The 20612-nt window shown below is 41.9% G+C and overlaps 2 protein-coding genes across 6 annotated transcripts; one reads left to right on the top strand and one right to left on the bottom strand.

Moving 5' to 3' along the window:
* The first annotated feature begins 543 nt into the window (after positions 1-543).
* On the top strand, positions 544-4659 carry LOC113018885 (small ribosomal subunit protein eS17-like). Of its 3 annotated transcripts, none has more exons than XM_026162303.2 (5): positions 544-676; positions 1402-1553; positions 3443-3548; positions 3773-3838; positions 4533-4659. In XM_026162303.2, exons 1-5 carry the CDS (start codon positions 674-676, stop codon positions 4608-4610), a joined length of 405 nt encoding a protein of 134 aa, XP_026018088.1. In that variant the 5' UTR covers positions 544-673; the 3' UTR covers positions 4611-4659. The 3 variants fall into 3 exon arrangements, with proteins under 3 accessions (XP_026018088.1, XP_026018079.1, XP_080158315.1); XM_026162294.2 differs by having other exon boundaries at positions 650-1141; XM_080302189.1 differs by having other exon boundaries at positions 671-1073.
* A 5236-nt stretch (positions 4660-9895) lies between these two features.
* Positions 9896-20177, bottom strand: LOC113018876 (cytoplasmic polyadenylation element-binding protein 1). Of its 3 annotated transcripts, none has more exons than XM_026162282.2 (12): positions 20019-20177; positions 19630-19798; positions 17524-17745; positions 16057-16286; positions 14442-14697; positions 14250-14363; positions 13552-13656; positions 12717-12853; positions 12098-12296; positions 11886-11980; positions 11675-11755; positions 9896-11320 (listed from the first exon to the last, which is right to left on the bottom strand). In XM_026162282.2, exons 1-12 carry the CDS (start codon positions 20031-20033, stop codon positions 11210-11212), a joined length of 1734 nt encoding a protein of 577 aa, XP_026018067.1. In that variant the 5' UTR covers positions 20034-20177; the 3' UTR covers positions 9896-11209. The 3 variants fall into 3 exon arrangements, with proteins under 3 accessions (XP_026018067.1, XP_080158311.1, XP_080158312.1); XM_080302185.1 differs by having other exon boundaries at positions 13567-13656; XM_080302186.1 differs by having other exon boundaries at positions 19678-19798.
* Between the last annotated feature and the right edge of the window lie 435 nt (positions 20178-20612).

The following is a 20612-nucleotide window of genomic DNA, read 5'->3' as shown; positions in this document are numbered from 1 at the left end:
ATTAAAAATATATTAAAATATATTTCACGCTCAAAAATCAAATTTCATCTTGGACTGAGACAGTCTTAGTCCCTTGGGGCTGCTTTGCACAGAAAATATTTGAAAATAAACAAATTTCATTTTGTAGCAAAATGTTAAACCTCTGAGCAGTGCACTCCAGGTTTTAATTTACTGTATCAGTCTAATTAGTTAAAAACATGAAATGGTGACTAATTAAAAAAAATGTAACTGGTTATTTCTCAATTTTTTTTATTGCTGCAAAGTAATGTATGCATATGAACGAATGTTTGTGCTGTTAAAGCAACTTGTCATCTGTAAGACAAAATTACAAAATTTGGTTCAAATCTCAAAATGTTGATTTAATTTAATTTTCTTTTGCATCAGTTGGAATGATTTCCTCAGCATTTCAAGTTTTTTAAGGCTCAGCTCAACACTAACCGTGACCCTGACACTAATCCTAATTCTAATGTTGATTTATTAAATTGAAATTTTGAGATAGAAACCCAAATCTTGATTTATGTGCATAACAAAAAAATAGTTCACAGTAACGTGATGTTTTCTCCTCCCACCGCCAGGCGGCGACACTGCTCACTACGCTGTAGCAGCGCAGCCTCTAAACTATAAACTTCCGGTGTGAGCGTGCGTTAACCCTTTTCCACCGGTCCGAGTCAACATGGTGGGTCCACGGAAAGCATTTCATCTAGTCGTCCTCCACAATCCTTCACAATCCTCACTGGCTGTCCCGTCACCGAGCGGCTACTACCGTCAGTCTGCACACAGGCGACACGAAGATTTATAAAAGCGGGTTTTCGACGCACTTTGGTGGTGTTAACCATGTAAACACAGACTGACTGCTCCCGAAGTAACCGGGCACCAAGCCGCAGTTTCGCGGTGCACCTTTACGGGCAGTCGGCAACAGTTTGGCTCCGCTCGTGTTTGTATGCTTCTCATACCGAGTTAATGTCCGTTAGTTGTTGGAGGAAAGTTTGTTCATAAGGACAACTTGACTTCCGTTTACCCGTCTTTACCGTGGCAATGTTTTGCACGGGGACTAGCTGCTCGGTGACTTGATGGTGATGAGTTTGTGTTCAATGTACTCAAAATATGTTTTAACGTTTATTGGCCATTAATGTCTAAATATGTAAGTTTCGTCTGTTAAATAAGTCGTTAAATGTGATTTATAGACGTTTAAACTCACTTTACATTCCGTCATATGATCTGTCACTACGTAATTTTAACCTGTGACACACTTTGCCACTAAAAGCTGTCATACCTTTTCTCTTATGCCAAAGTTTTTAAACTCCAGACCGTGTTTTTTGGGGGAATCAGTGAAGATATTTGAAATTCCTTCTTCAGCAATTCATACACACGAAATCTAAGTCTGTGTGCCTCCTCCTCCAGGGTCGAGTCAGGACCAAGACGGTCAAGAAGGCCGCCAGGGTGATCATCGAGAAGTACTACACAAGACTGGGCAACGACTTCCACACCAACAAGAGGGTGTGCGAGGAGATCGCCATCATCCCTAGCAAACCTCTGCGTAACAAGATTGCAGGGTGAGTGGGGTTTCGGCTGTGTGCACTCCTGCTTTAGCCTCAGATCATGATTTGTTAAGCACAGATTTAAGGCAGAGGATTTCAGCTACAACATGCTGTTATTTCTTCAGCACAGCTTCACTATCCTGAGAGATCAAACATTATTTATGAACCTCTGTCCCTGTCCGAGCACACCGCACAGGAGAATGTCAGAGCAGCCCACATAGATGTATTTGAGGTCTGGTGGGGCCAAGCGTTTAGCTAGCTGACTTGTAGATGGTAGTAATTTTTTCCAAGTGTAGCTTTAAATCAAAATCTGGCTTGGTTTTCCCCTTGGTGTGGTTCCTTTGTCCTAAAGTGGCTCAAAACGGATGTAAAAAAACAAAAACTAGTGGTTAATTTATGTTGAACTTTATCCGACCTCAGTCTGACAGCAGGGGTAGGGTGTTTGCAGTTCGCTGGCAGTCCAGGGATGGCCCGTCTACCTGCAGTGAGCTTTGTTGTCAGATGGAGGCAGTGTACAAAGTATGTGGTATAACCGGTCTGTGGGCCACTCTTGCTTGTCTACTGTTGGCCCATTGGCCATGGAGAAGAGTGAAGTTGGAGCAAACAAAGAGCTGAAGTGAAGCAGATTGTTTAAAAACAGTGAAAAATGTACACTGTCTATGCTTTTCATGCCGTATCTCTGAAGTTGTTTTTCATGGTGAAAACAAACTTCCCGAATCTGTGCCCCTTGTCAACCAATCAGCATTAGGCAAATGCTTATGTAATCAGTTTCCAGTGACGTAAAGTAAGGATTTTGAAGGACCGCAAAGCAGCACATGTGGAGCTGTTGGCGTAAAAAAATGAAGTTTTCCAATCAGCTGTTGCATGTTTGGGGTGCAGAGATGGTGCACCCCAAGTCAGAACCTCTGAGAATTCCTCCCTCTGATTTCCTACAGCTCGTCATGTCAATGAAACATGAACACTGTTTTATTCTTGAATTCAGGCTTTGTCTTCATTTGTGCGTGTTTGTTTTTTGATATTGAATGAGATTGATATGTTGTGTTTTATACGAGTGGCATCTACTATTTTTAATTTTTTTTCTTTTAATTTGGGGGGGGGGGGGGGTTGCTTTTTGGGTTTTCTAATTTTTCTTTGAGAAAAAGGTGACACTCACATGATTTAGCGCTGATATATCTTCTTTTCCTCTTGAATGAAGCCGGTGAAGAACCAGAGTGGCAATAAAGTTTAAATGTGATTCGGGTTGGGGACAGTGCATTTGCTTTACAGCGAGAAGGTCAGGTTCAAGTCTGCCATTAGGCAGTTTGCATGTTCTCTCCAGGTACTCCCGCTTCCTCTCACACTCAAAATGTAGTTAAGTGTGCATGTGAGTGGGAATGAGCCCTGACAGACTGCTGACCTGTCCAGCCTGCCTGTCAGCCTAATGTGATTCGGGGGGAGGTTGTTTTGGGGTTTTTTGGTTAGTTGGTTCATTAAAAAAAAAAAAAAGACTCAGCTGGTATGAGTCTCACACCACGTTTCTGCAGGTTAAACGACTTGATGAGCTTGGAAGACGAGTCATGTGAAGTGCTTGTTTTTAGCTGAAGTCATTTTTCTCGGATTGTTAGATTCTGTGTGTGTGATGTGCTTCTGTTATGAACTGGTGCACAGTAGCCACTCATTTAAACTCCACCATTGCTGTTTGGAATATTTTCTGTGTTTGGTCTGAATTAACTAAAACTTCAGACATGTTGAACAAAAGTTAAATCATAAAACTTCTAAAAAAACAAAGTTAAACTTAGAAACATTTGTATTTTGCTGCTGGAGGTTTGGAGTACGTAGAAATGTGAACTGCTTACAGTCAGAAAAAATGTGTACTAATCTGCTGTAGGTTTCTGATTGCATGTTTGTGCTCACTTGTGTCTCAGGTATGTGACACACCTGATGAAGCGTATCCAGCGCGGTCCAGTCAGAGGAATCTCAATCAAGCTGCAGGAGGAGGAGAGAGAGAGGAGGGACAACTACGTCCCAGAGGTCAGTTCACTGTCTTCTGTCCTACCTGTGATGGCTGACTGTAGTGCTCCCCGTGCCTTAGGTTGCGCACCTCGTGTCGGGCTACGTTGAGCTGCCGCTCGAGTGTCCACGGGCTTCCTTAAGCATCTTTGTTGTCACTGAGCATTTCTCTCCAGCTGTTGCTGGAGTAAACATGGAGGTGAAAGGACAGTTCAGGTGGCTCATTTGTGTCTCTCATCCTGTAGATTTCTGCTCTGGACCAGGAGATCATTGAGGTGGATCCAGACACAAAAGAAATGCTCAAGATGTTGGTGAGTCTCAGATGTTATTTGCTGATTTATTTGGTTGCCACATAATTGAAAGTCCTTCTGAATTTCCAGCAGAACCCTGACGTATGATTTCCGTTAGTAACACTTAATATTTTGATAGAGAACATAATGGGCACATTGCAAAGAAATTGCCAGGTGTAATTTATCAATAATGGCCATTTAAGTACCAGTGTGTTTAGTGGGGGTGGGAAGGAAGTAGTTCTACACACATTAAATGAGTGCATTAAAAGGGTGGAGCAATCACCTGTTTTTTAACTGACATTTACATTTTTTTACATTTTTAACTGACTGAGTCTTTGCAGAGTTAAAGCATGCCCATATTTATACGTCATGCGTCCAATTTAGGCTGTGGTGTGTGGTTAGAGCAGGGTGAGCAAAATTAAGAATCCAATACATTAATAAGCAGAGAAAAGATAAATATAGAAACAGAAAACACTGGCATGTCTTCTTTTTCTGTGACTTCTGTAAACTTTTTTCTGAGTTTATGGACTCAGAATCACAATGGCTGCATCCACCTGTAATCCAGTCGGGGTAAAAATGAGAAATAGTCTGGGCAACAAAGTCACTTGTTTATCATTAGTTTTTATTTAGTCTGAGGTGTCATTGCTAGCTGAACTGTCATGTCACAGCTTTTAACTTGGTTGTTTAAATCACTAAAACTTTCTTCTTCTTGTAGGACTTTGGTGGCCTTTCCAATCTTCAAGTCACTCAGCCGTCCATCGGGATGAACTTCAAGACGCCACGAGGACTTTAAAATCATGTTTGATGGCCTCTGAATAAAGACAGTTGTTAAAAATGTTCAATTTAAAGCTTTCTGGATCTTTCCTAAAACATACATGAACATTAAGGAGTGCACGTTCTCATCAGCCAAACTGCCCTTACTGAGAAAGTCAATAGAAGCGCTTTGGATAGGTAGTAGTGGTAAATGAGAAGAGGCTCATTGCATCATGGGAATCCACAGTATGGCCATGGTACTTTTAAGTGAATTTCAAGTACTCAAACACTATTCTGCTTCAATAGTTGGGCAGTGGTATTAACAGAATCAGGTGCTTCTAATGTCTTGTGCTTCTGGTAATGTAATTGCACTGGGCTGAGTCGAGTCACACAAAGTAGTTGGTGTAATTAACCCTCATAATGTCCTCCCGATTTCCATACACCTGAGGTCAAACATGTCCCCACTTCATTTGAGTGTTTTTTAAAATATAAAGTATAAATTGTCAATCAATTCAGTGTTACACCTTAATTTTACTTAAGACCAACACATTAACACAAAATTTAGGCAACATTTTAGGGCCACCAGACCTTGTTTACATAAAGTTCACTGTGTTTTCAAGTGGAAATAAAACAAGAAAATAAAATATTTAATTGATTAGATAATTTTGACTGACTAACTACAGAGTGCTGTATGTTGAACTTTAGTGAGAAAGTTTTTTTTGTTTTTGTTTTTTGAAGCCTTTATAAATTTTAAATGGCAGCACATAATCCCACCTGTGGTCCTCAGGGGTCAAAAATGTCTCCATCTAGTTTGATTGATACTTAATTAATATGAAGTGGATTTTTTCCCCACTTTTAATTAAAACTCAATTCAAACATTTTGACACAATTTTTTTTTTTTATTCCATTTCAAATTTAAGTGATAAAAACCTCATAAAAATGAATTTTTTCTTTGTTTTCGGGTAAAAAATAAATTAAATCATCAGTTATTGTGATTATCGTTTCACAACCAGAGTCGGTTGCTTTAACAGATGATCACAGATGGGTTTATGTCAAAGTTAATTTAGAAAGCTGTTTTTAAACTACTTCAAGTTTTTTACTGGCAGCAAATAATCACATCTGTTGTCCTCTGGGCTCAAAAATGACCCCGTTTGCTTTGACTGTTTATAAAGCCATGAGTATAAAATATCATCCATCTCTGTGTTTCAAGGTTTTATTCATCTTTATTCCAACTCATTACCCTTCAGTTTTCTATATTTTGGCATGGTAGGACACCAGGGCATGGGTCTGAGTGAAGGTAAACTTTCATGAGGACGAAGGTGTGTCCATATTTGACACAAGTGCAGGAGGAAGCTCAAGTTTATTCCTCTGCACTGGTCCCATCATGGACAGCTTTCTTTTCTGCAGTTGCAGGCCAACAAACAAGTTGTTACAGGTGATTGTTTTCTTTTTGAAACCTGCAATGTTAGGGACAATTCGCGTGTCCTGACTGCAGGCCAGATAATTTGACATTGTACTCTAGCATGTTCCATGTACAGCTGGACCTGGCATCACATACTCTAAATATATTGACAATATTTTCTATATCTTCTAACCCTGGATGTTCCTGAACAGTGATTCTCCCTCCTCATTATACTAGAGGACAACATATGCTTTGTCCTACTGGTCATTGCTTTGCACAACATGGTAAAAAAAAAAGTATGCTGATCAAAGTATGCAAATCTCTAGTGCAATGGAGGCTTGTGAGCATACTTTCTATGTATTATTGTAGGGTCTACCTTACAATATTTTCAGACCATTTGATGAACAAAAAACAGATTTTTGATAGCAAAAGATTTCTTTAGAGGACAAAAATGACCCAAGGACAACACAAGGGTTGAAGTGATCTGTACTGCAGATGCAATGCCAAGGTTTTAAAGGAGAGAAAAAAAGCATTCATGGCTGGTGTTTGAAGCCTGCCTGCATCAGGAAACCAGCCCCTAGCTTAGCCTTGTACTACAGTTATTCTCCATTGGTTTGGCTCATTTCTTGAAACAGAAATTACATTCTCAAAACTCTAAGATCATTTGGCAAAACACTCTTACAGCTTAGCACAACACTATAGCTCACCTGCAAAAGCTCATATCTCTTCCAAAACTGTTCACTCAGGCTTCAATCTAAATCCCTTTCGCATTTAAACAGTCAGTGTCTCCAAAATGGCAAAGATCCTTCTCAATAGCTTTGGCTCATTTCTCGACACAGATCGGACATTCCCATCATTCGTGATGCTTTTGTCAAAATAAACCTGGATGGTTGATCACAACAACATGATCCACCTGCAAAAGCTCATATCTCTCCTAAAACAGTTCACTCGTGTCAAAACTACATTTCTTTCTAATCTGAATAGTCAGTGCCCCCAAAATGCATCGTCCCCTTGGCATTGTGTGAGTGCTGCCATACAAAATGTTTAGATGTTTTGTCACTATGGCAGAGGACCAACAATATACAACAGAAATGAGTAGCCTCCATCACAGATTGCACTCACACTACCAAGGAAATTATAACCATTTTTTATTCACACACAAAGAAAGTTTCATACATATGTAAAAAGAAAATGTACATTACAGTAGTAAATTGTATGAACACAAAATCAAAAAACAAGGACTTATTCAGTGGTCGCTGTACTCATTCTCCCGCTCTTGTCCACTGTCTTCACCCTCCTGATTATTTACACGCTGTTGTCCGTCTGGCCACAGATTCTCGTCCACATCACAGCGGATACTTTCTCTTGCGATGCAACGAGGGAAGACACGGCGTGCATGCCGCAACCATCCCCTGCGTCCATAGCATGGAGCAGGGACGGCTGATCCTGAGCATGATGCTCATACACTCTCCACCTCCAAGCAGAGAAAGACTCCTCTATCAGATTGAGGAGAGTAAGGTGGTAGGAACCCCATGACCATCCTTGGATGTGTTGCAAACCAGCCCCTAATGAGTGGGCTATGGTGGAAATTGACATTGTCCCACACAATTACATAAATGGGTAGGTGAGGCCCTATGAGACCTCTCTCATTTTCAGGGATAAAATCGGTATAAAGGCGATCCAAGAAGATGAGGAGCTTGTGTGTGTTGTATGGGCCAAGACTGGGGATGTGAGTGGCTACACCATTCTCAGAAATGGCAGCACACATAGTTATATTGCCCCCTCGCTGACCTGGGACATCCACTGTGGCCAGGTGGCCAATAATATTATGGCCACGTCTTTGGCCCTTGGCCAGGTTGAAGCCAGCTTTATCCACGAACACCAGGATGTGAGGGGTCTCATGTCCTTCCAATGCCATTATTCTCTAAAATAGAGTAAAGACCATAAAATCAGTCATACAGAAGAGTCATATACTACAGTTAGACAATTACATGTTCTCCCCCACAGGTTCAATATACTACAGGCCACTACTCCAGTGGTTCTAAACTATAATAGGCCTATGAGGAAGTACTGCAGGGATATTTGATAGAAAGGGGAGTGGGAAATACTGATGACTTACTGAGATGTTACAGTGAAACCTACAGTATTAGATAGATTTGATTGGGAGACAATAAAATAAGGATTGTAATGAGAATTGTATCATACAGTAAACTGCAGTTTTCTGTTGAAATTGTTGAAGTCAGATGAAGCAAATACTGATTCTGAAATCAGGTAAAGGAGGTATTGAAACCAAATAAGTGAACTACTGCTTACTGTGATTACAGGTAAGGTTATAATGAGAGACAACCAGTAACTGACTTGCATTTACATACTGGTAGCGCAGCTCCTTCACTCTGTCAGAGTTCCTCTCATATGGTACCCTGTAGATTTGTTTCATTGTCATCTGATGCTTCTTCAAAACCCGGTTTATTGTGGAGATGCTTAATGTGTTTATATTCTGGAATATATGATTGTCCTGAAGGATGGCATCGCGGATCTGTCTCAATGTGATGGCATTATTTGCGGCCTCTTCCCCCTATTCCTCCACCACGCATTCTCAGTCTTCTTCTTCTTCCTCCTCCTCTTCCTTGAGGAGGAACTTCCCCTTGTCCGTTTGCTTGGCCTTGTCTATCCATGTTCAGAGATCTGACTGGCTCTGGTCAAGCTCTATATATCTGTGTTTGGCAGCACACAATCATGGAACACACCTGTGTGTGACACTACCCCTTCGTTAGTCTAGTTTCACCTGACTGTCAACGACTGTCATCAATTTATCAAATATTCAAAGAAATTCATATATGGTATTCATGGTATTATGTTCTTGACCAATTTTGACAATTGAACAGACAGTTGTGCATGCGAGTACTTATACAATGAAATCATGCTGACATGTTTTGGAGGGAATGATCATTAGACTGAGAATCAACTAATCAGTTTAGATCTACAAGATCTATTCATTTGGAAAATGTGCTAAATGTGGGCTAACTGTAGGCTACGTGTACTTAATCATTTGCAAAGATGCACTGAGACAATTGAGACATGTACTAAGGCATTTGCCATTTGATAAAATGAATGAGCCTAGCCCAGCTGTCAAAGGGCGAGAGGCAGGGTACACCCTGGAGAGGTCGCCAGTCTGTCACAGGGCTGACACAGTGAGACCATTGTACTCACATTCACACCTATGGCCAATTTAGGTTGATCAGTTAACCCAACCCCAATAATTGCATGTCTTTGAACTGTGGGAGGAAGCCAGAGTACCTACACAAACTCCACACAGAAAGACCCCACCCTGATGGTGGAATTGAACTTAGGACCTTCTTGCTGTGCAGCAACAGTACTAACCATGCTCTGGATACTTGCACAAAACTGCCAATTTAGATTTTAAGCACAACATTAAGGTAGATTTACATGAAATTAGTGTCAGGTTTAGAAGCAACTTGTAGGTAAGGTTTGACAAGTTATTAACTTGTATCAACCTTGGAGGGGCCTGTGATGTCCTATTTCACACCATTCCCAAGCGTTTGGATGGTTTAGTTGGGCTGGTATAGAAGCTGTGCGCGTGTCAATTTCAGCTTTAATTTTGACTACAGATGTAAAACACTGCTTTGTGACAGGGGGCGTCTTCTAAACATGTCAAACCTTGTAATTTGCCATTGGTTCCTTTCACCACAAACCATATAGCTCTGTGACATTCCACTACCCAGTTACCATCACGTTTCCTGGGCTTACAGTTTACCATCTCTTGCAGGTGTGATCACCTCCTTAATAAAAAAATAAAAAAATAAAAAAATAAATAAATAAGTTTAGCAGCGACCTGCAGAGGCTGTTGACTGAGATTTCAAAGAAATGACAGCACAAACAATTAGGAGTCCAGACATGGCTAGTAATGCTTAAACACCTTTATTGTGCCCAATCTGAACATACTCCACAACTGTTAAGTAGCAGCAAACTTGGCAGACCACAATGAGGTAGACTTTCAAAACTCTAAAAAGCAGCTGGGCTAAGGGACAACAAGCTCAGCATGACAAACCTAATGGATAAAGAAAAGACACTTTGTCTTTGGCACACAGCTTATTATGCATTTATGTCCAACTGGAACAGGAAGGCAAAATGGGATAAGAAAGCATTGAATCATGTACTGGTCTACTCAAGCTCTGGGATAGATAATTTATCATCAGCTAAGTGGAAGTTCTTACATTCAACAGGAAACAAGCAGCTGTTCTAACATAGGCATGTCCCCCTGCCGATGTACAAAAAGTGATTAAAAACCACTGCCACCTCTCCACACGTGCAAATTAAAAAGTGCAAAAACAGAAATCAAACTATGTACAAATGATTTGCTCACTGTACTTTCATCAAGATCCATCAGTTGCTTGGAAAAAAGAAAAATGGATTACCAGTTGAGTTATCCAGTACTACAGTTACATTTAATATAACTGGACCAACAAAGTTGAAGTAGTACATCCAACAATTTGTGCCCATTCAGTTGAAATTTTGGAGGGCAAATTAAAAAGAAAAAAAACGCCAGGAAAAAAAAAAATAAAAGGGGGTTTTCCCATAAACAGCCACTGGGTATAATTGTTCAGAATTTTCATGTCATGACTTAAAACCGTTTGTGTACAAATTAGTAAAAAACTGCGTAAAAATGTCTGAAATGCGACTGGTTAAATGAAGCCCAACATTCAACTCCCAAAAGTAAGAAACACCAGTTGGCTTGCACAGGAAAAAACTGATGCCAACTGGGGGTAGGGGGAGGGGGGGAAATAAAAATTTAAAGGCACTGTATGGCGTTTGCCAATGAACGGCAATGAGACTTGCGTGATTGCTCTTCACTATGCAACACATGTAAACCAAAAAAAAAAAATAATTTTTTTTTAAAGAAATGGTGTTTTCATCCACTTCTTAACCTTAGGCTGACTCCCATCTTTCCATCTGGCCACAAGTCTGGGAAAATGCATAAGAGTGAAGGGCCCCTTGTCTTTCCCAACAAGGTCACTGTGCATAGTGCCACTGTGAACAGCAAAAATGTAGCAAGTGCAAAAGTGAACATTTTCTATAGTGATATCCCCAGTGCCTGGTGGTGTGCCATGGTATCCTTGTACCGGAGGTCTGGCACACGTGCTCTCCTTGGCGGGCAGCCTTGCCCCGTGCAGACGGGCACCTCCTCTGGCCCTTCAGGGACTATGAATCCGTCTCCTCTAGCTGGAGTCTCTGTTCTTCTGGTTGCGCATGAGGGGTCGGTGGTTGCTTAAGATGTCCATTGAGTGCTGCCAATGCCAGCAGGAGCGGCAGTAGTACTTGAAGCAGGCCTAAGAGTGAGACGGGTCTTTATAGAGGCACATCTGATTTAAAACAAGTCTAACAATATCGTAACTTAAACTTGAATTAAACAAGACAAGTTCTAAACTTCTATAACAACATCACTCCCATATTTCAATAGAGAACTAAGTACAACTGTTCTCACAGAAGAGGAGATTGAACTACAGTTAAGACTCAAGCTGCTTAATTTCCCTTTTGTGTCCTCTCATATACAAACAAGCTTAAAGGATCATGATTTAATTACCAAACTTTACTATTCTGGTTCAGTATAAGACATGAAGTCTACTGGACAGAAAGGTTGACCCAGCCATGCTCACAAAAAAGGAGTACGAGATTCCACTGACCTGGTCTCTGCAGAAGAAAGGTCCAGGTTGGCGAAGGCAAACTTGACACATGGAGTCTTCCAGGTAGGGATCAATCTGAACCTGAAGGGGAAACGATGTGCAATTTATAGCAGACAAGTTTTGAAAATTGACACTTTACCAAAAGCAGCATAAAGCTGTTGAAAGACTTCTCTGCTGCTGTAGAGACCACATGCAGTAAACACGTCTTTACCTTCTTTGTAAACTTGGGTGTTTTAATCTCCACAAATGCTGCGCACACAGCCTTCAGGTAACTGCGCTGATTATTGAAAGTGACACGTCCAGAGCCTGTACAGAAGACAAACAATGTCACTCAAAGCAGCTCTTAAAGGTCAAACCACACCTACACACCAAGAACTGAACTGCAGTAGATGCTGACTGACAATTCGAGACTAGCAGTCTCACCTATTGGGTACTTGTGCTTGTCCGTGTCAATGCCAGCATACATGACTCCTCCAAAGAGATCATTCATGATGCTGGCCAGCGCTTCAGCATTCAGCATGCCGTGCAGCGCGCCAACAAACACCGTCTTACTCGGGTCCAGACGTTGAGCAGGGCAACGCACGTAGTTGCTGTCAGAGATCACCCAGGGTATCACCTGCACCTGTAGCAGCCAAGAGCCACAGCGTTCAGGACAGACATCCTCGCTTCCCGTCCTTCACTAGGATCGCTCACTAAACAAAAGCCAACTGTCTCATAATAAGTGTTCTTAACAAGGTCTGATCAAAGAATCCATAGATGTAGAAGCTTTCTACAGGTTTCCATCTATATCGATGTGTGCTGGTGATCTCACTTGAATTAGTCATTGTTGAAATCTGACAAACAAGGTGTGTGAAATCAGATTCTACAGAATCTAATCCTGGACAATCCATTTCTTGGAGTTTCATCACAGACAGAATTCAAACTATACCTATATTTCTTAAACATACTGGAGTACAATATGACAACTATTTGATTATTCAGCATTTCATAAATTGTAAATGCAGTGAGTAAATAATGCCTTGCATGCTTCGTTTCCACCTACATCCTTGCATCGCATTCTGCGGCTGGACATCTTGAAGTAGTACTCTCTGTTGTCCTCAGGGTGAAACGGGTCCTGGGAGCAGGCGTGGAGCAAAGCCCGGACAGACTTCTCATTCTCAAACACCAGGTAAACGTACCCTACAGACAAACACCAAAACGCTTTAAAGAGGCTTACTTGCTGCATCATTCTGCAGCGCAGACCGATACCATTGGTGCTACAGTGCATGTTGCCTCTTGAACTACAACAACCCAAGACTGAGTAGCACAGCAACTACAGTAAAACTTGATAGCATTTCATACAATTTCCAGAAGGTCCTGACAGATTACAACTTGTCTGTAGCTGATTTGCTGAAAGCTTTGAAAGGTGCCAAGTACTTGACACTGAGCCAGGTTTAATGCTTTTAATGCTGTAACTGCAGAAATTCAAAGTTCCAAGTCCAACCGAAAAAGTTGGGAGTGTGAAGTAATGTATAATTAGACTAATAAATCAGTGATGAAATGCTGACCAATTTTAGCCCAAGTCCATATGAAATGTAGATTTAAGAAAATTTGAGAAAAAAAAATAACTTAGAAAAACTGTCATAAAACCAGTTTACAACTTTATGGCCTGTGGGGGTACGTCACCGCTGGAAGTCGGCAAAACTCATTTATACAAACTAATTAGCAAAGTGTTACTGAGAGCATTAGCCCACCCCTGCTTCTAACACGCCATGTTTTAAGCTCCAGTAATGCCCAGAATCACCATCAGTTACTCACCACCTTACTACATGCTCACCACAGTGGCACCTTAAAACCAGAAGGGGAAAAAAAAAAATAGCCTACCAGCTCTTTGTTACCTTTAGCGACATTACCTTTGGGAGGACAGCGAGGGTGCTTTCCATCCTTACCCGGCCACTCCACAGTCAGAGGACCATAACCACTGAAGGTGTTGATCAGGCCAGCTGAAATAAAGCATCAGTTTGTGAGGGTGGAATAACAATGCACACCTTCATTGTGTGACAGTGGGATGTCCCAAGATAGTGAGGTTTTAACCAATGCCTGTAATCGCTGCCAAAAAGACTACAGTAAATAAGGGTTTAAGTATAGTCATTTTTAAAACTGGAATGCATGTTTATTTCATGCTGCCATTAGTCCCAAGCTCTAGTTTTCAGTGGCTGCCATTTATAGCCACACATCTGCAGCTGTTGCCAAGATACTGGTTAGCAAACTAAACCATTCAGCATTAATCAATTCTGTAAAGCTACAATAAAAAGGTTGCATGTACCAAGTAAAACACACTATGGCTGACTGTTACACTGTTGGTGAACTGTTCAGAACCATCAGGGCCACATGTGTTGAAACATGAAAGTAGGGCCAAACCTGAAAAACCCAAAGGGAATAAAAGAGTCTGTGCTTCCACAGAAACAGATTTAAGCATGTCATGGATTTCAATAAACGATCTTTTCAAATCTTTAAAACAAAAACCAAACAACCTTCCCCCCATAATATCAGAAGAACGTGTTTGAAAATAAAGACCGTTCACAGCCACAGTTACCTTCTGTGATGTCCCAGGGTACACCACCAAGAAAGACCTTGCAGGAGTAAAGAGGATCTTTATTGTTACGGGGAGGCAGCTGTCCACTCCAGGTGAATGTCGCCTCATTCACAGCTGAGTTGAAAACAAGATAGACAAGGTTTGTGGATTGGTCATGCTTGAACAGTTTCATGATTAATGAGTAGTGGCTACCTGCAGCCTGTCTATGCAGGCGGGCCTCCCTCTCAATGCTGAAAGCATCCTCTGGCTGATCAAGCACATCTGCACCCGGCCATGAAGAGCCAGCACGCCAGCGACGGGAAATAGCCAAGGAGGAAGGGCTGGCACTGGATGGAGGGGTCAGAGGAGAGCTAGTGTCCTGAGGGTCCAGGCGAGAGCCCAGTCGCAGCAGGTCCTTCTGCACGTTTGACGTGAGATAAGGCAGGGGAGGGGAAATCCGCAAAGTGGACTGGAGAAGAAGATATGCGTTAGTGTAACGTGGCCTCATATTTTCCTCTATTCTGTGTATTAAAATAAAAAGTCAAAGGAAATTAAACTGACTGAAATTCACTGAAGGGTTTAGACTGGGTGCAGTATCTGACTTGATAATCAGAAGCTTTCACTCCACACTGTCTGCTGCCAAAACTCAAAGTTAATAAATGCCATCGTGGCACAAAAAATAAAAACCCTACAGCATGAAGCTCCACTTTGCCTGCCTTAATATAAATGATCAATTTCTGACATCCATCTCCAAAACTCATTTCTGATGTTTTACAAGAAAAGAAAAGCCAGAAAGTTAATACTGAAAATACCCTGTGATGGAAGCTTGAACAACAAAGCTGATGATTGCCGTGTCCAATAGAATAATGTCAAACCCTTTAAATCCTCAAAGTTAAAAAGCAGGCCAAAGGAAGATTAAGGTAGACTCCTGTTAGTTGAGAAAGTAAGAATCTTTAAAAAGTGTAAAATCTCACTGCTAGATATCAGTATACTGCAGACAACCAAATTCGATTTAGTGCCCCTCTAGATTTAAGTTCATAATCTTATCTACAGTGGCTGCTGGAGGACAAACAGCTCTGTAGTGTTGTTGGCCATCAGTCACTGTTCATCAGCTGTCAATATGCCGAGTGTCCATTTACTCTCGAAGTGGCTGTAAAACTTTGAAAGGCGTCCAATACGAGTTGGTGAGTCAGTAAAGCTCACTTCTGTCCAATGACAATATTGAGATGAGCTGAAGAGATCAGCATTTGTTGTAAACACTGCTTACAACCAGCTGCTGCCATTTGGCTGGGACAGTAGACTATTACACATAACCCAGATAGTTGACAACTGTGACAATATTGGGACTAAATAAGCATGTTTGTGTGTTAGAGCAGACTTCAGTTCAGGTAATGAGCTTTGAGGTGAAGAGGTTATAGTTTAAATGGCGATCTCTCTCAGCCACTGTATACAATATGGCAGGGCAACATGGTGGCTTCCCCAAACTGTCTAATCTTGTGCATTTCTAATAGATTCATTTTAGATTTATGAGAATGCATTAACTGTTGGAAGATGTAATTACACATTAATGTACATTTCTTAGAACAACAATTTTTTTACCCCCTTTAAATAGCCTTAAATTACTTTATCATACCTTTAAGTGCAAGACCCTTGCAGAGAAATGAAAGTGAAGTTCATGCACACAAATCACACTCTAAGCCCATCTTTTCAGCCACACCCTGTAGATTTGGATGCTACAGTAAAACAGTAAATGGGTTGATTGGGGTTTGAGATATTCACCTTCCACCAATCCAACACAAAGCTGGAGAATAAAAGTAATCTGCCTTACCAACATGTCACACAGGTGATCCGAGCCAGAGCTGAATCCACTGGTCTCCGAGTCTTCAGGACTGCTGGAGCGAGAGTCCAAAAAAGAGCACGAGTCTAGACGGTTTGCCATGCGAGCAACACCGGGAAACTTCTCCAGAAAGTCAGCCGTCATGCTCATGGAATCGGGGGGCAGGTAGCCTGGGGGCTTTCCAAGGAGGCCACTGAAGGGACTGTTCAGTAGACCCAACACTGAAAAACAATTACAATTAGTATAAAAAGAGCGCGATCTGTGCCAGTAGCCATGTAAGGTTACTCGATAGCTTGTTTGCCATTTCAGCTTTTCAAGTAAACTGAAGAAAATGGGATTTGTGCCCAAAGAGCTGCATTGATTTGTCAGGAATGAAGCGACACAGCAAACTCGAGTTTAAAAAGGTGCATCTTCAAGGGCATCTTAAATTGAGTTTTGTGCTGAATCTACAGACAGACATTGATCAGAACTAAAAGGTAGCCATGTGAACTGAGGTTTCCAAAAATATTCTTGGTCAACATACCAGATGTGCAAGCTGGCTGCCAACAGACTTAAAGCGCAAGTTGTTGAGTCATTCAGTTTTATTTTCTAACCAGAATGCTGATGAAACAATTTCTCCCCTCAGATGCTAGATGCCTTTTTATAAGTCAAATCAATTGGAAGCCAGCGTTTCTAACACAAATCCAGTAAACGCCAAGCAACAATTCCTTAAGCATTAACAAGTCGCTTGCTCTTGATGCCCAAGTGAGTCAGCTGGCAACAGTGACAGGCATGTACGGCATGGCCTGCAAGTCAACATGAGGCTCTGAAGGGGATTATTCAGCTGTAGGCCGCATTCAAAGCTTTGTCACACTTTATTGCAGGCCCAGTTTGGAAAGCTTTAAATTAAGTTACACTGGGTTGGTGTGGACATGCAGCAAAACTATTGTGCTACAAATGGGTCAGGACAAATGGGCCATCCTTATCAGTGCTGCCAAAATGGCAAAACAGTCTTAAACAAGACATGTCTGAAAAATGTCAAAATTTACATATACTTGGCGTACATCTGTCAATCAGCTTTGACTTGGGCTGAATATGTGGGTTTACTGCAGTTTTCTGACTGACATCCCTGACTCAAGTTTGATCAACAGGTAACAAATATTTAACTTGACTCTCAGGCAACATGATGAGAGTTTGAGAAAGAAAAGTAGCTTCACTGGCTGTTCGTGTGTTTGCTAGGGATGCAGTAAAGCAAAACTGCCACATCATCCTCCGTAGTGACGCTACAGGCTGTTCCCACACCGACTGCTGTTAACCAACCATCTTATTTTAATATTAACAAGAGCTACACAATAAAAACAATCTTACTATATTCATTCCACTTTTCTCTTTAAAAGTAAGAGCCAGAAAACTTTTAGGGAAACTGGTATCCCCAAATAAAACAGAATCCTATAACACAGTTCAAGGTCTGGCACTTACTGGAGGGTGAGCTGGTTTGAATGTGAGATGGGGAGGTGTGTGTATCTGCCTCCTGGCTGCTCCAAGGTTTGTCCCAGCCAGACAGACGGAGAGACTGAAGACCTAGGCCCAGGTCTGCGACACCCGATGGGTCCCTGGATAACGACATCTCCTGAGAGCCAGGCATGGCATCGCAGTTTGGGAAAAGCATCCTCCTGCTGCCCACTGCAGCCAGGTCCGACTCTGTGCCAAAATCCAGTTCACAGATTAAGCAAGAGCGAAAGGAGATAAGTGTTAGACAGTCACAAAGAACGTTTTTCAGCCTCCCATCGGCATCATTATACAGAAAAGATCAAAGCAAGACTTGTCAAAACCCCTTCTGGTAAAGAAACCACAATGAACTCCCTCAATAAACACATCTCCCCTACCCTGGCTGACGGCGGAGCTAACCTGCTGCCTCTGTGCCCTGTGCAACTGCCATGCATCTCCGTCCGCATCACTGACCCACCTAGCAGCATGTGACATGGCTGCTGATGCACTCGCACACCCCTGCTAATGACATCAGCTTCCCCCACCTCCCCGCTTCCTTGCCTAACAACTAATGAAAAATTCCTGTTGGAGCTATTGGCTTGTTGATAGAAGTACTCCCCTCTGGTAGGCACAGCACGTCTCCGAGTCAGTGTGAAGACAGCTGCTGCCGTTACTGCTGCTTACTCTGTGTCTAGCCTCGTTTCCCCGAGCGAGCTGACAGAGGCAGGAGGGAGGGGGGGAGAGAGGGGCAGAGCTACAGAAGCATGGCGGGAGGCAGCATGGTAGCAAATGACTCAGCAGACTTCAACTAAAGTATTGTAGACTTGAGGATGCTCAGGGCATTTCAGTTTCAGACTGGCTTGTGAATTTATTTTAGCACACCAACACTGAACAAACGGGCAAGGAGTGTCTCGCTGTAGCTGAAGCAGCTGACTGATCAGATGTTGAGGACAGTGATTTGCACCACCAGCTCCTCCCTTCCTAGGCCTGGAAAGCTTCCAGCTGCCAGTTACACCCCTGATTCAGCAAGACTAAGCTGGAGTGGATGGGACAAAAAGAACTTCAGCTCATTGTGCATCAAGACCCAGCTTACCTTTGCTATGCAACATTTATGCTCTGCTCATGTCAAACTAAGGATTGTATTGTCATCTAAAAACAAGAGCAGAAGTCACAAGAGCAGACATGCTTTAAGCAAACTGAAAGGACTCCAGCACTGTCCTGAGCCAAAATCTTGGCAAATACCACCCCTGTGGTTTAAAAAAATAAAAAACCCACTTAGAACTACTGCAGTGCTGCAGACCAGCAATGCAGTATGAATCAGCTGCTGGCACCTGAATAAAAAGACAAGGTGAAGGAGGTTCAACAGCTTTAAAAAGTCGAAGGGGGATTTCCATTATAGGCAACGCAGGCTCTCATCTTACAGAGCACCACATTGGTTCTGCACACTGCATGCATGTTCCTTCATGATTTTGTGGTTTTAAGGAAAATGCAAACTACAGCAGCAGGAGAAGCTACCACTGAGGGCAGAGGTCATGTGACCTGCTTTCTCACACTTCACTGTACACGAAACTAAAAGCATCAAAATTCACACAACTGAGAAAGACTGGGAATTTCCAAAGAGATTCAAGCACTTTGGGACTCAAATTGTTACAGTATTGCTTATGTAATATCCCTCAATACTACAGTACCTATATTACTAATATAAAATGAAAATAATTCTGTTGAATAGCTAAAACACTTCATTTTTATCAAACAGTGAAAACAGCTGTTGATACCATCTGGGGGCCCAAATCAAAACCTTCACGTTTCCCTGACTGCAAGTGACCACAATGAGCACTTGATGTGTAGGCAAATAAAGTTAGCAGAAAATGCAGTTTGACTATTAGACCTTAATAAAAAAAGTACTACAGATTTGCGCGGACTTGCTAAATATTTAGCTATTTGAGCATTTCTAAAACGTTTTAAACCCTCATGGCTACAGCCTCGTTTTAAATAAGTTTAGGCTGCAGTAGTGTCGGATACTAATTGTTTTTCGCCTTTGCACTCAAGCCCACCCAAGTTTAACTCTTGCAGAGTGAGAGAGGAGTGAGGGTTTACCGGACATCAGGTTTGGTTTTCCCTTGGTGTTGGGTGTGGTGCACACACCGGTGAAATCCAGAGCGTTGCCCAGCATAGTGTTCATCCTGCGGAAGATGTCTGCGTTGCTGCAGGTGGACAGTGCCGGAGAATCGGTGTCTGGGCTCTCAGGCCTGCGGGCTTCGTTTCTCTGCAGAAGGAGGCCGTGAGAGGGACACAATTAACCCAGCACTCATGCTAAAAGCTAAAGGTCAAGCTTGTGCACCATGCTGCAAAGTGGATTTTTGTTTGTTTGTTTTGTTCCGGGGAGGAACTAATGGGCCAAATGAGGCGGACATACGGTCAAATAATAACGTTAGACGTGGCGCAAAACTGACTTATTTCACCCATTTAATGCCGTTTCAACTCACCAGGGAAAACGCCATGATGTGGACAGACAGCCTAAAAGAAATGTCACAACAACGACCGCTGGCTGCAATAAAAGGTCATATTTATGAGGCGTGCTAACAGCTAATTAGTCATAATTTAGTGAACGTGTGCCCAGCTAATGACGGCGCTCGAGGGCCTCGTTCCGTTCACGTGCTCCACATCAAAGAGCAGGCCGCTGAAGGGAAAATCACGTGTTACTGCGGCCAATAATTTAAAGAGAGGCTTATTTAAAAATTACAGGGATATTTATCAATATTATAGCAGACAGAATATGTTTTATACGTGCAAACGTGAATTATGTCATTAAAATAAAATAAAATACGTCAATATCTAAAACCACTGCTCTCAGTGCTTCTGCGATGGAATCACAGCATATAGGACAAAAAACAAAATAGTATATTACTATAATTTCAGATGGATGTGAACTACATTTTTTTCTTATAAATTAATGTAAAATTGTTTTTTTGTGCAAACTGAACTTAACTCAAATATGACTCTTCAGTTCAGAGGCATGCCTTTAAACTTTATTTATCAAGAAAGGCAAGACTTAAAAACAGTTGTGAAGACCTCTAGTA

The sequence above is a fragment of the Astatotilapia calliptera genome, chromosome 1 (genome assembly GCF_964374335.1).
Source record: "Astatotilapia calliptera chromosome 1, fAstCal68.1, whole genome shotgun sequence".
Classification (NCBI taxonomy): domain Eukaryota; kingdom Metazoa; phylum Chordata; class Actinopteri; order Cichliformes; family Cichlidae; genus Astatotilapia; species Astatotilapia calliptera.
Note: the sequence above shows the minus strand (reverse complement) of the source record. Positions and strands in the feature narration are given on the sequence as shown.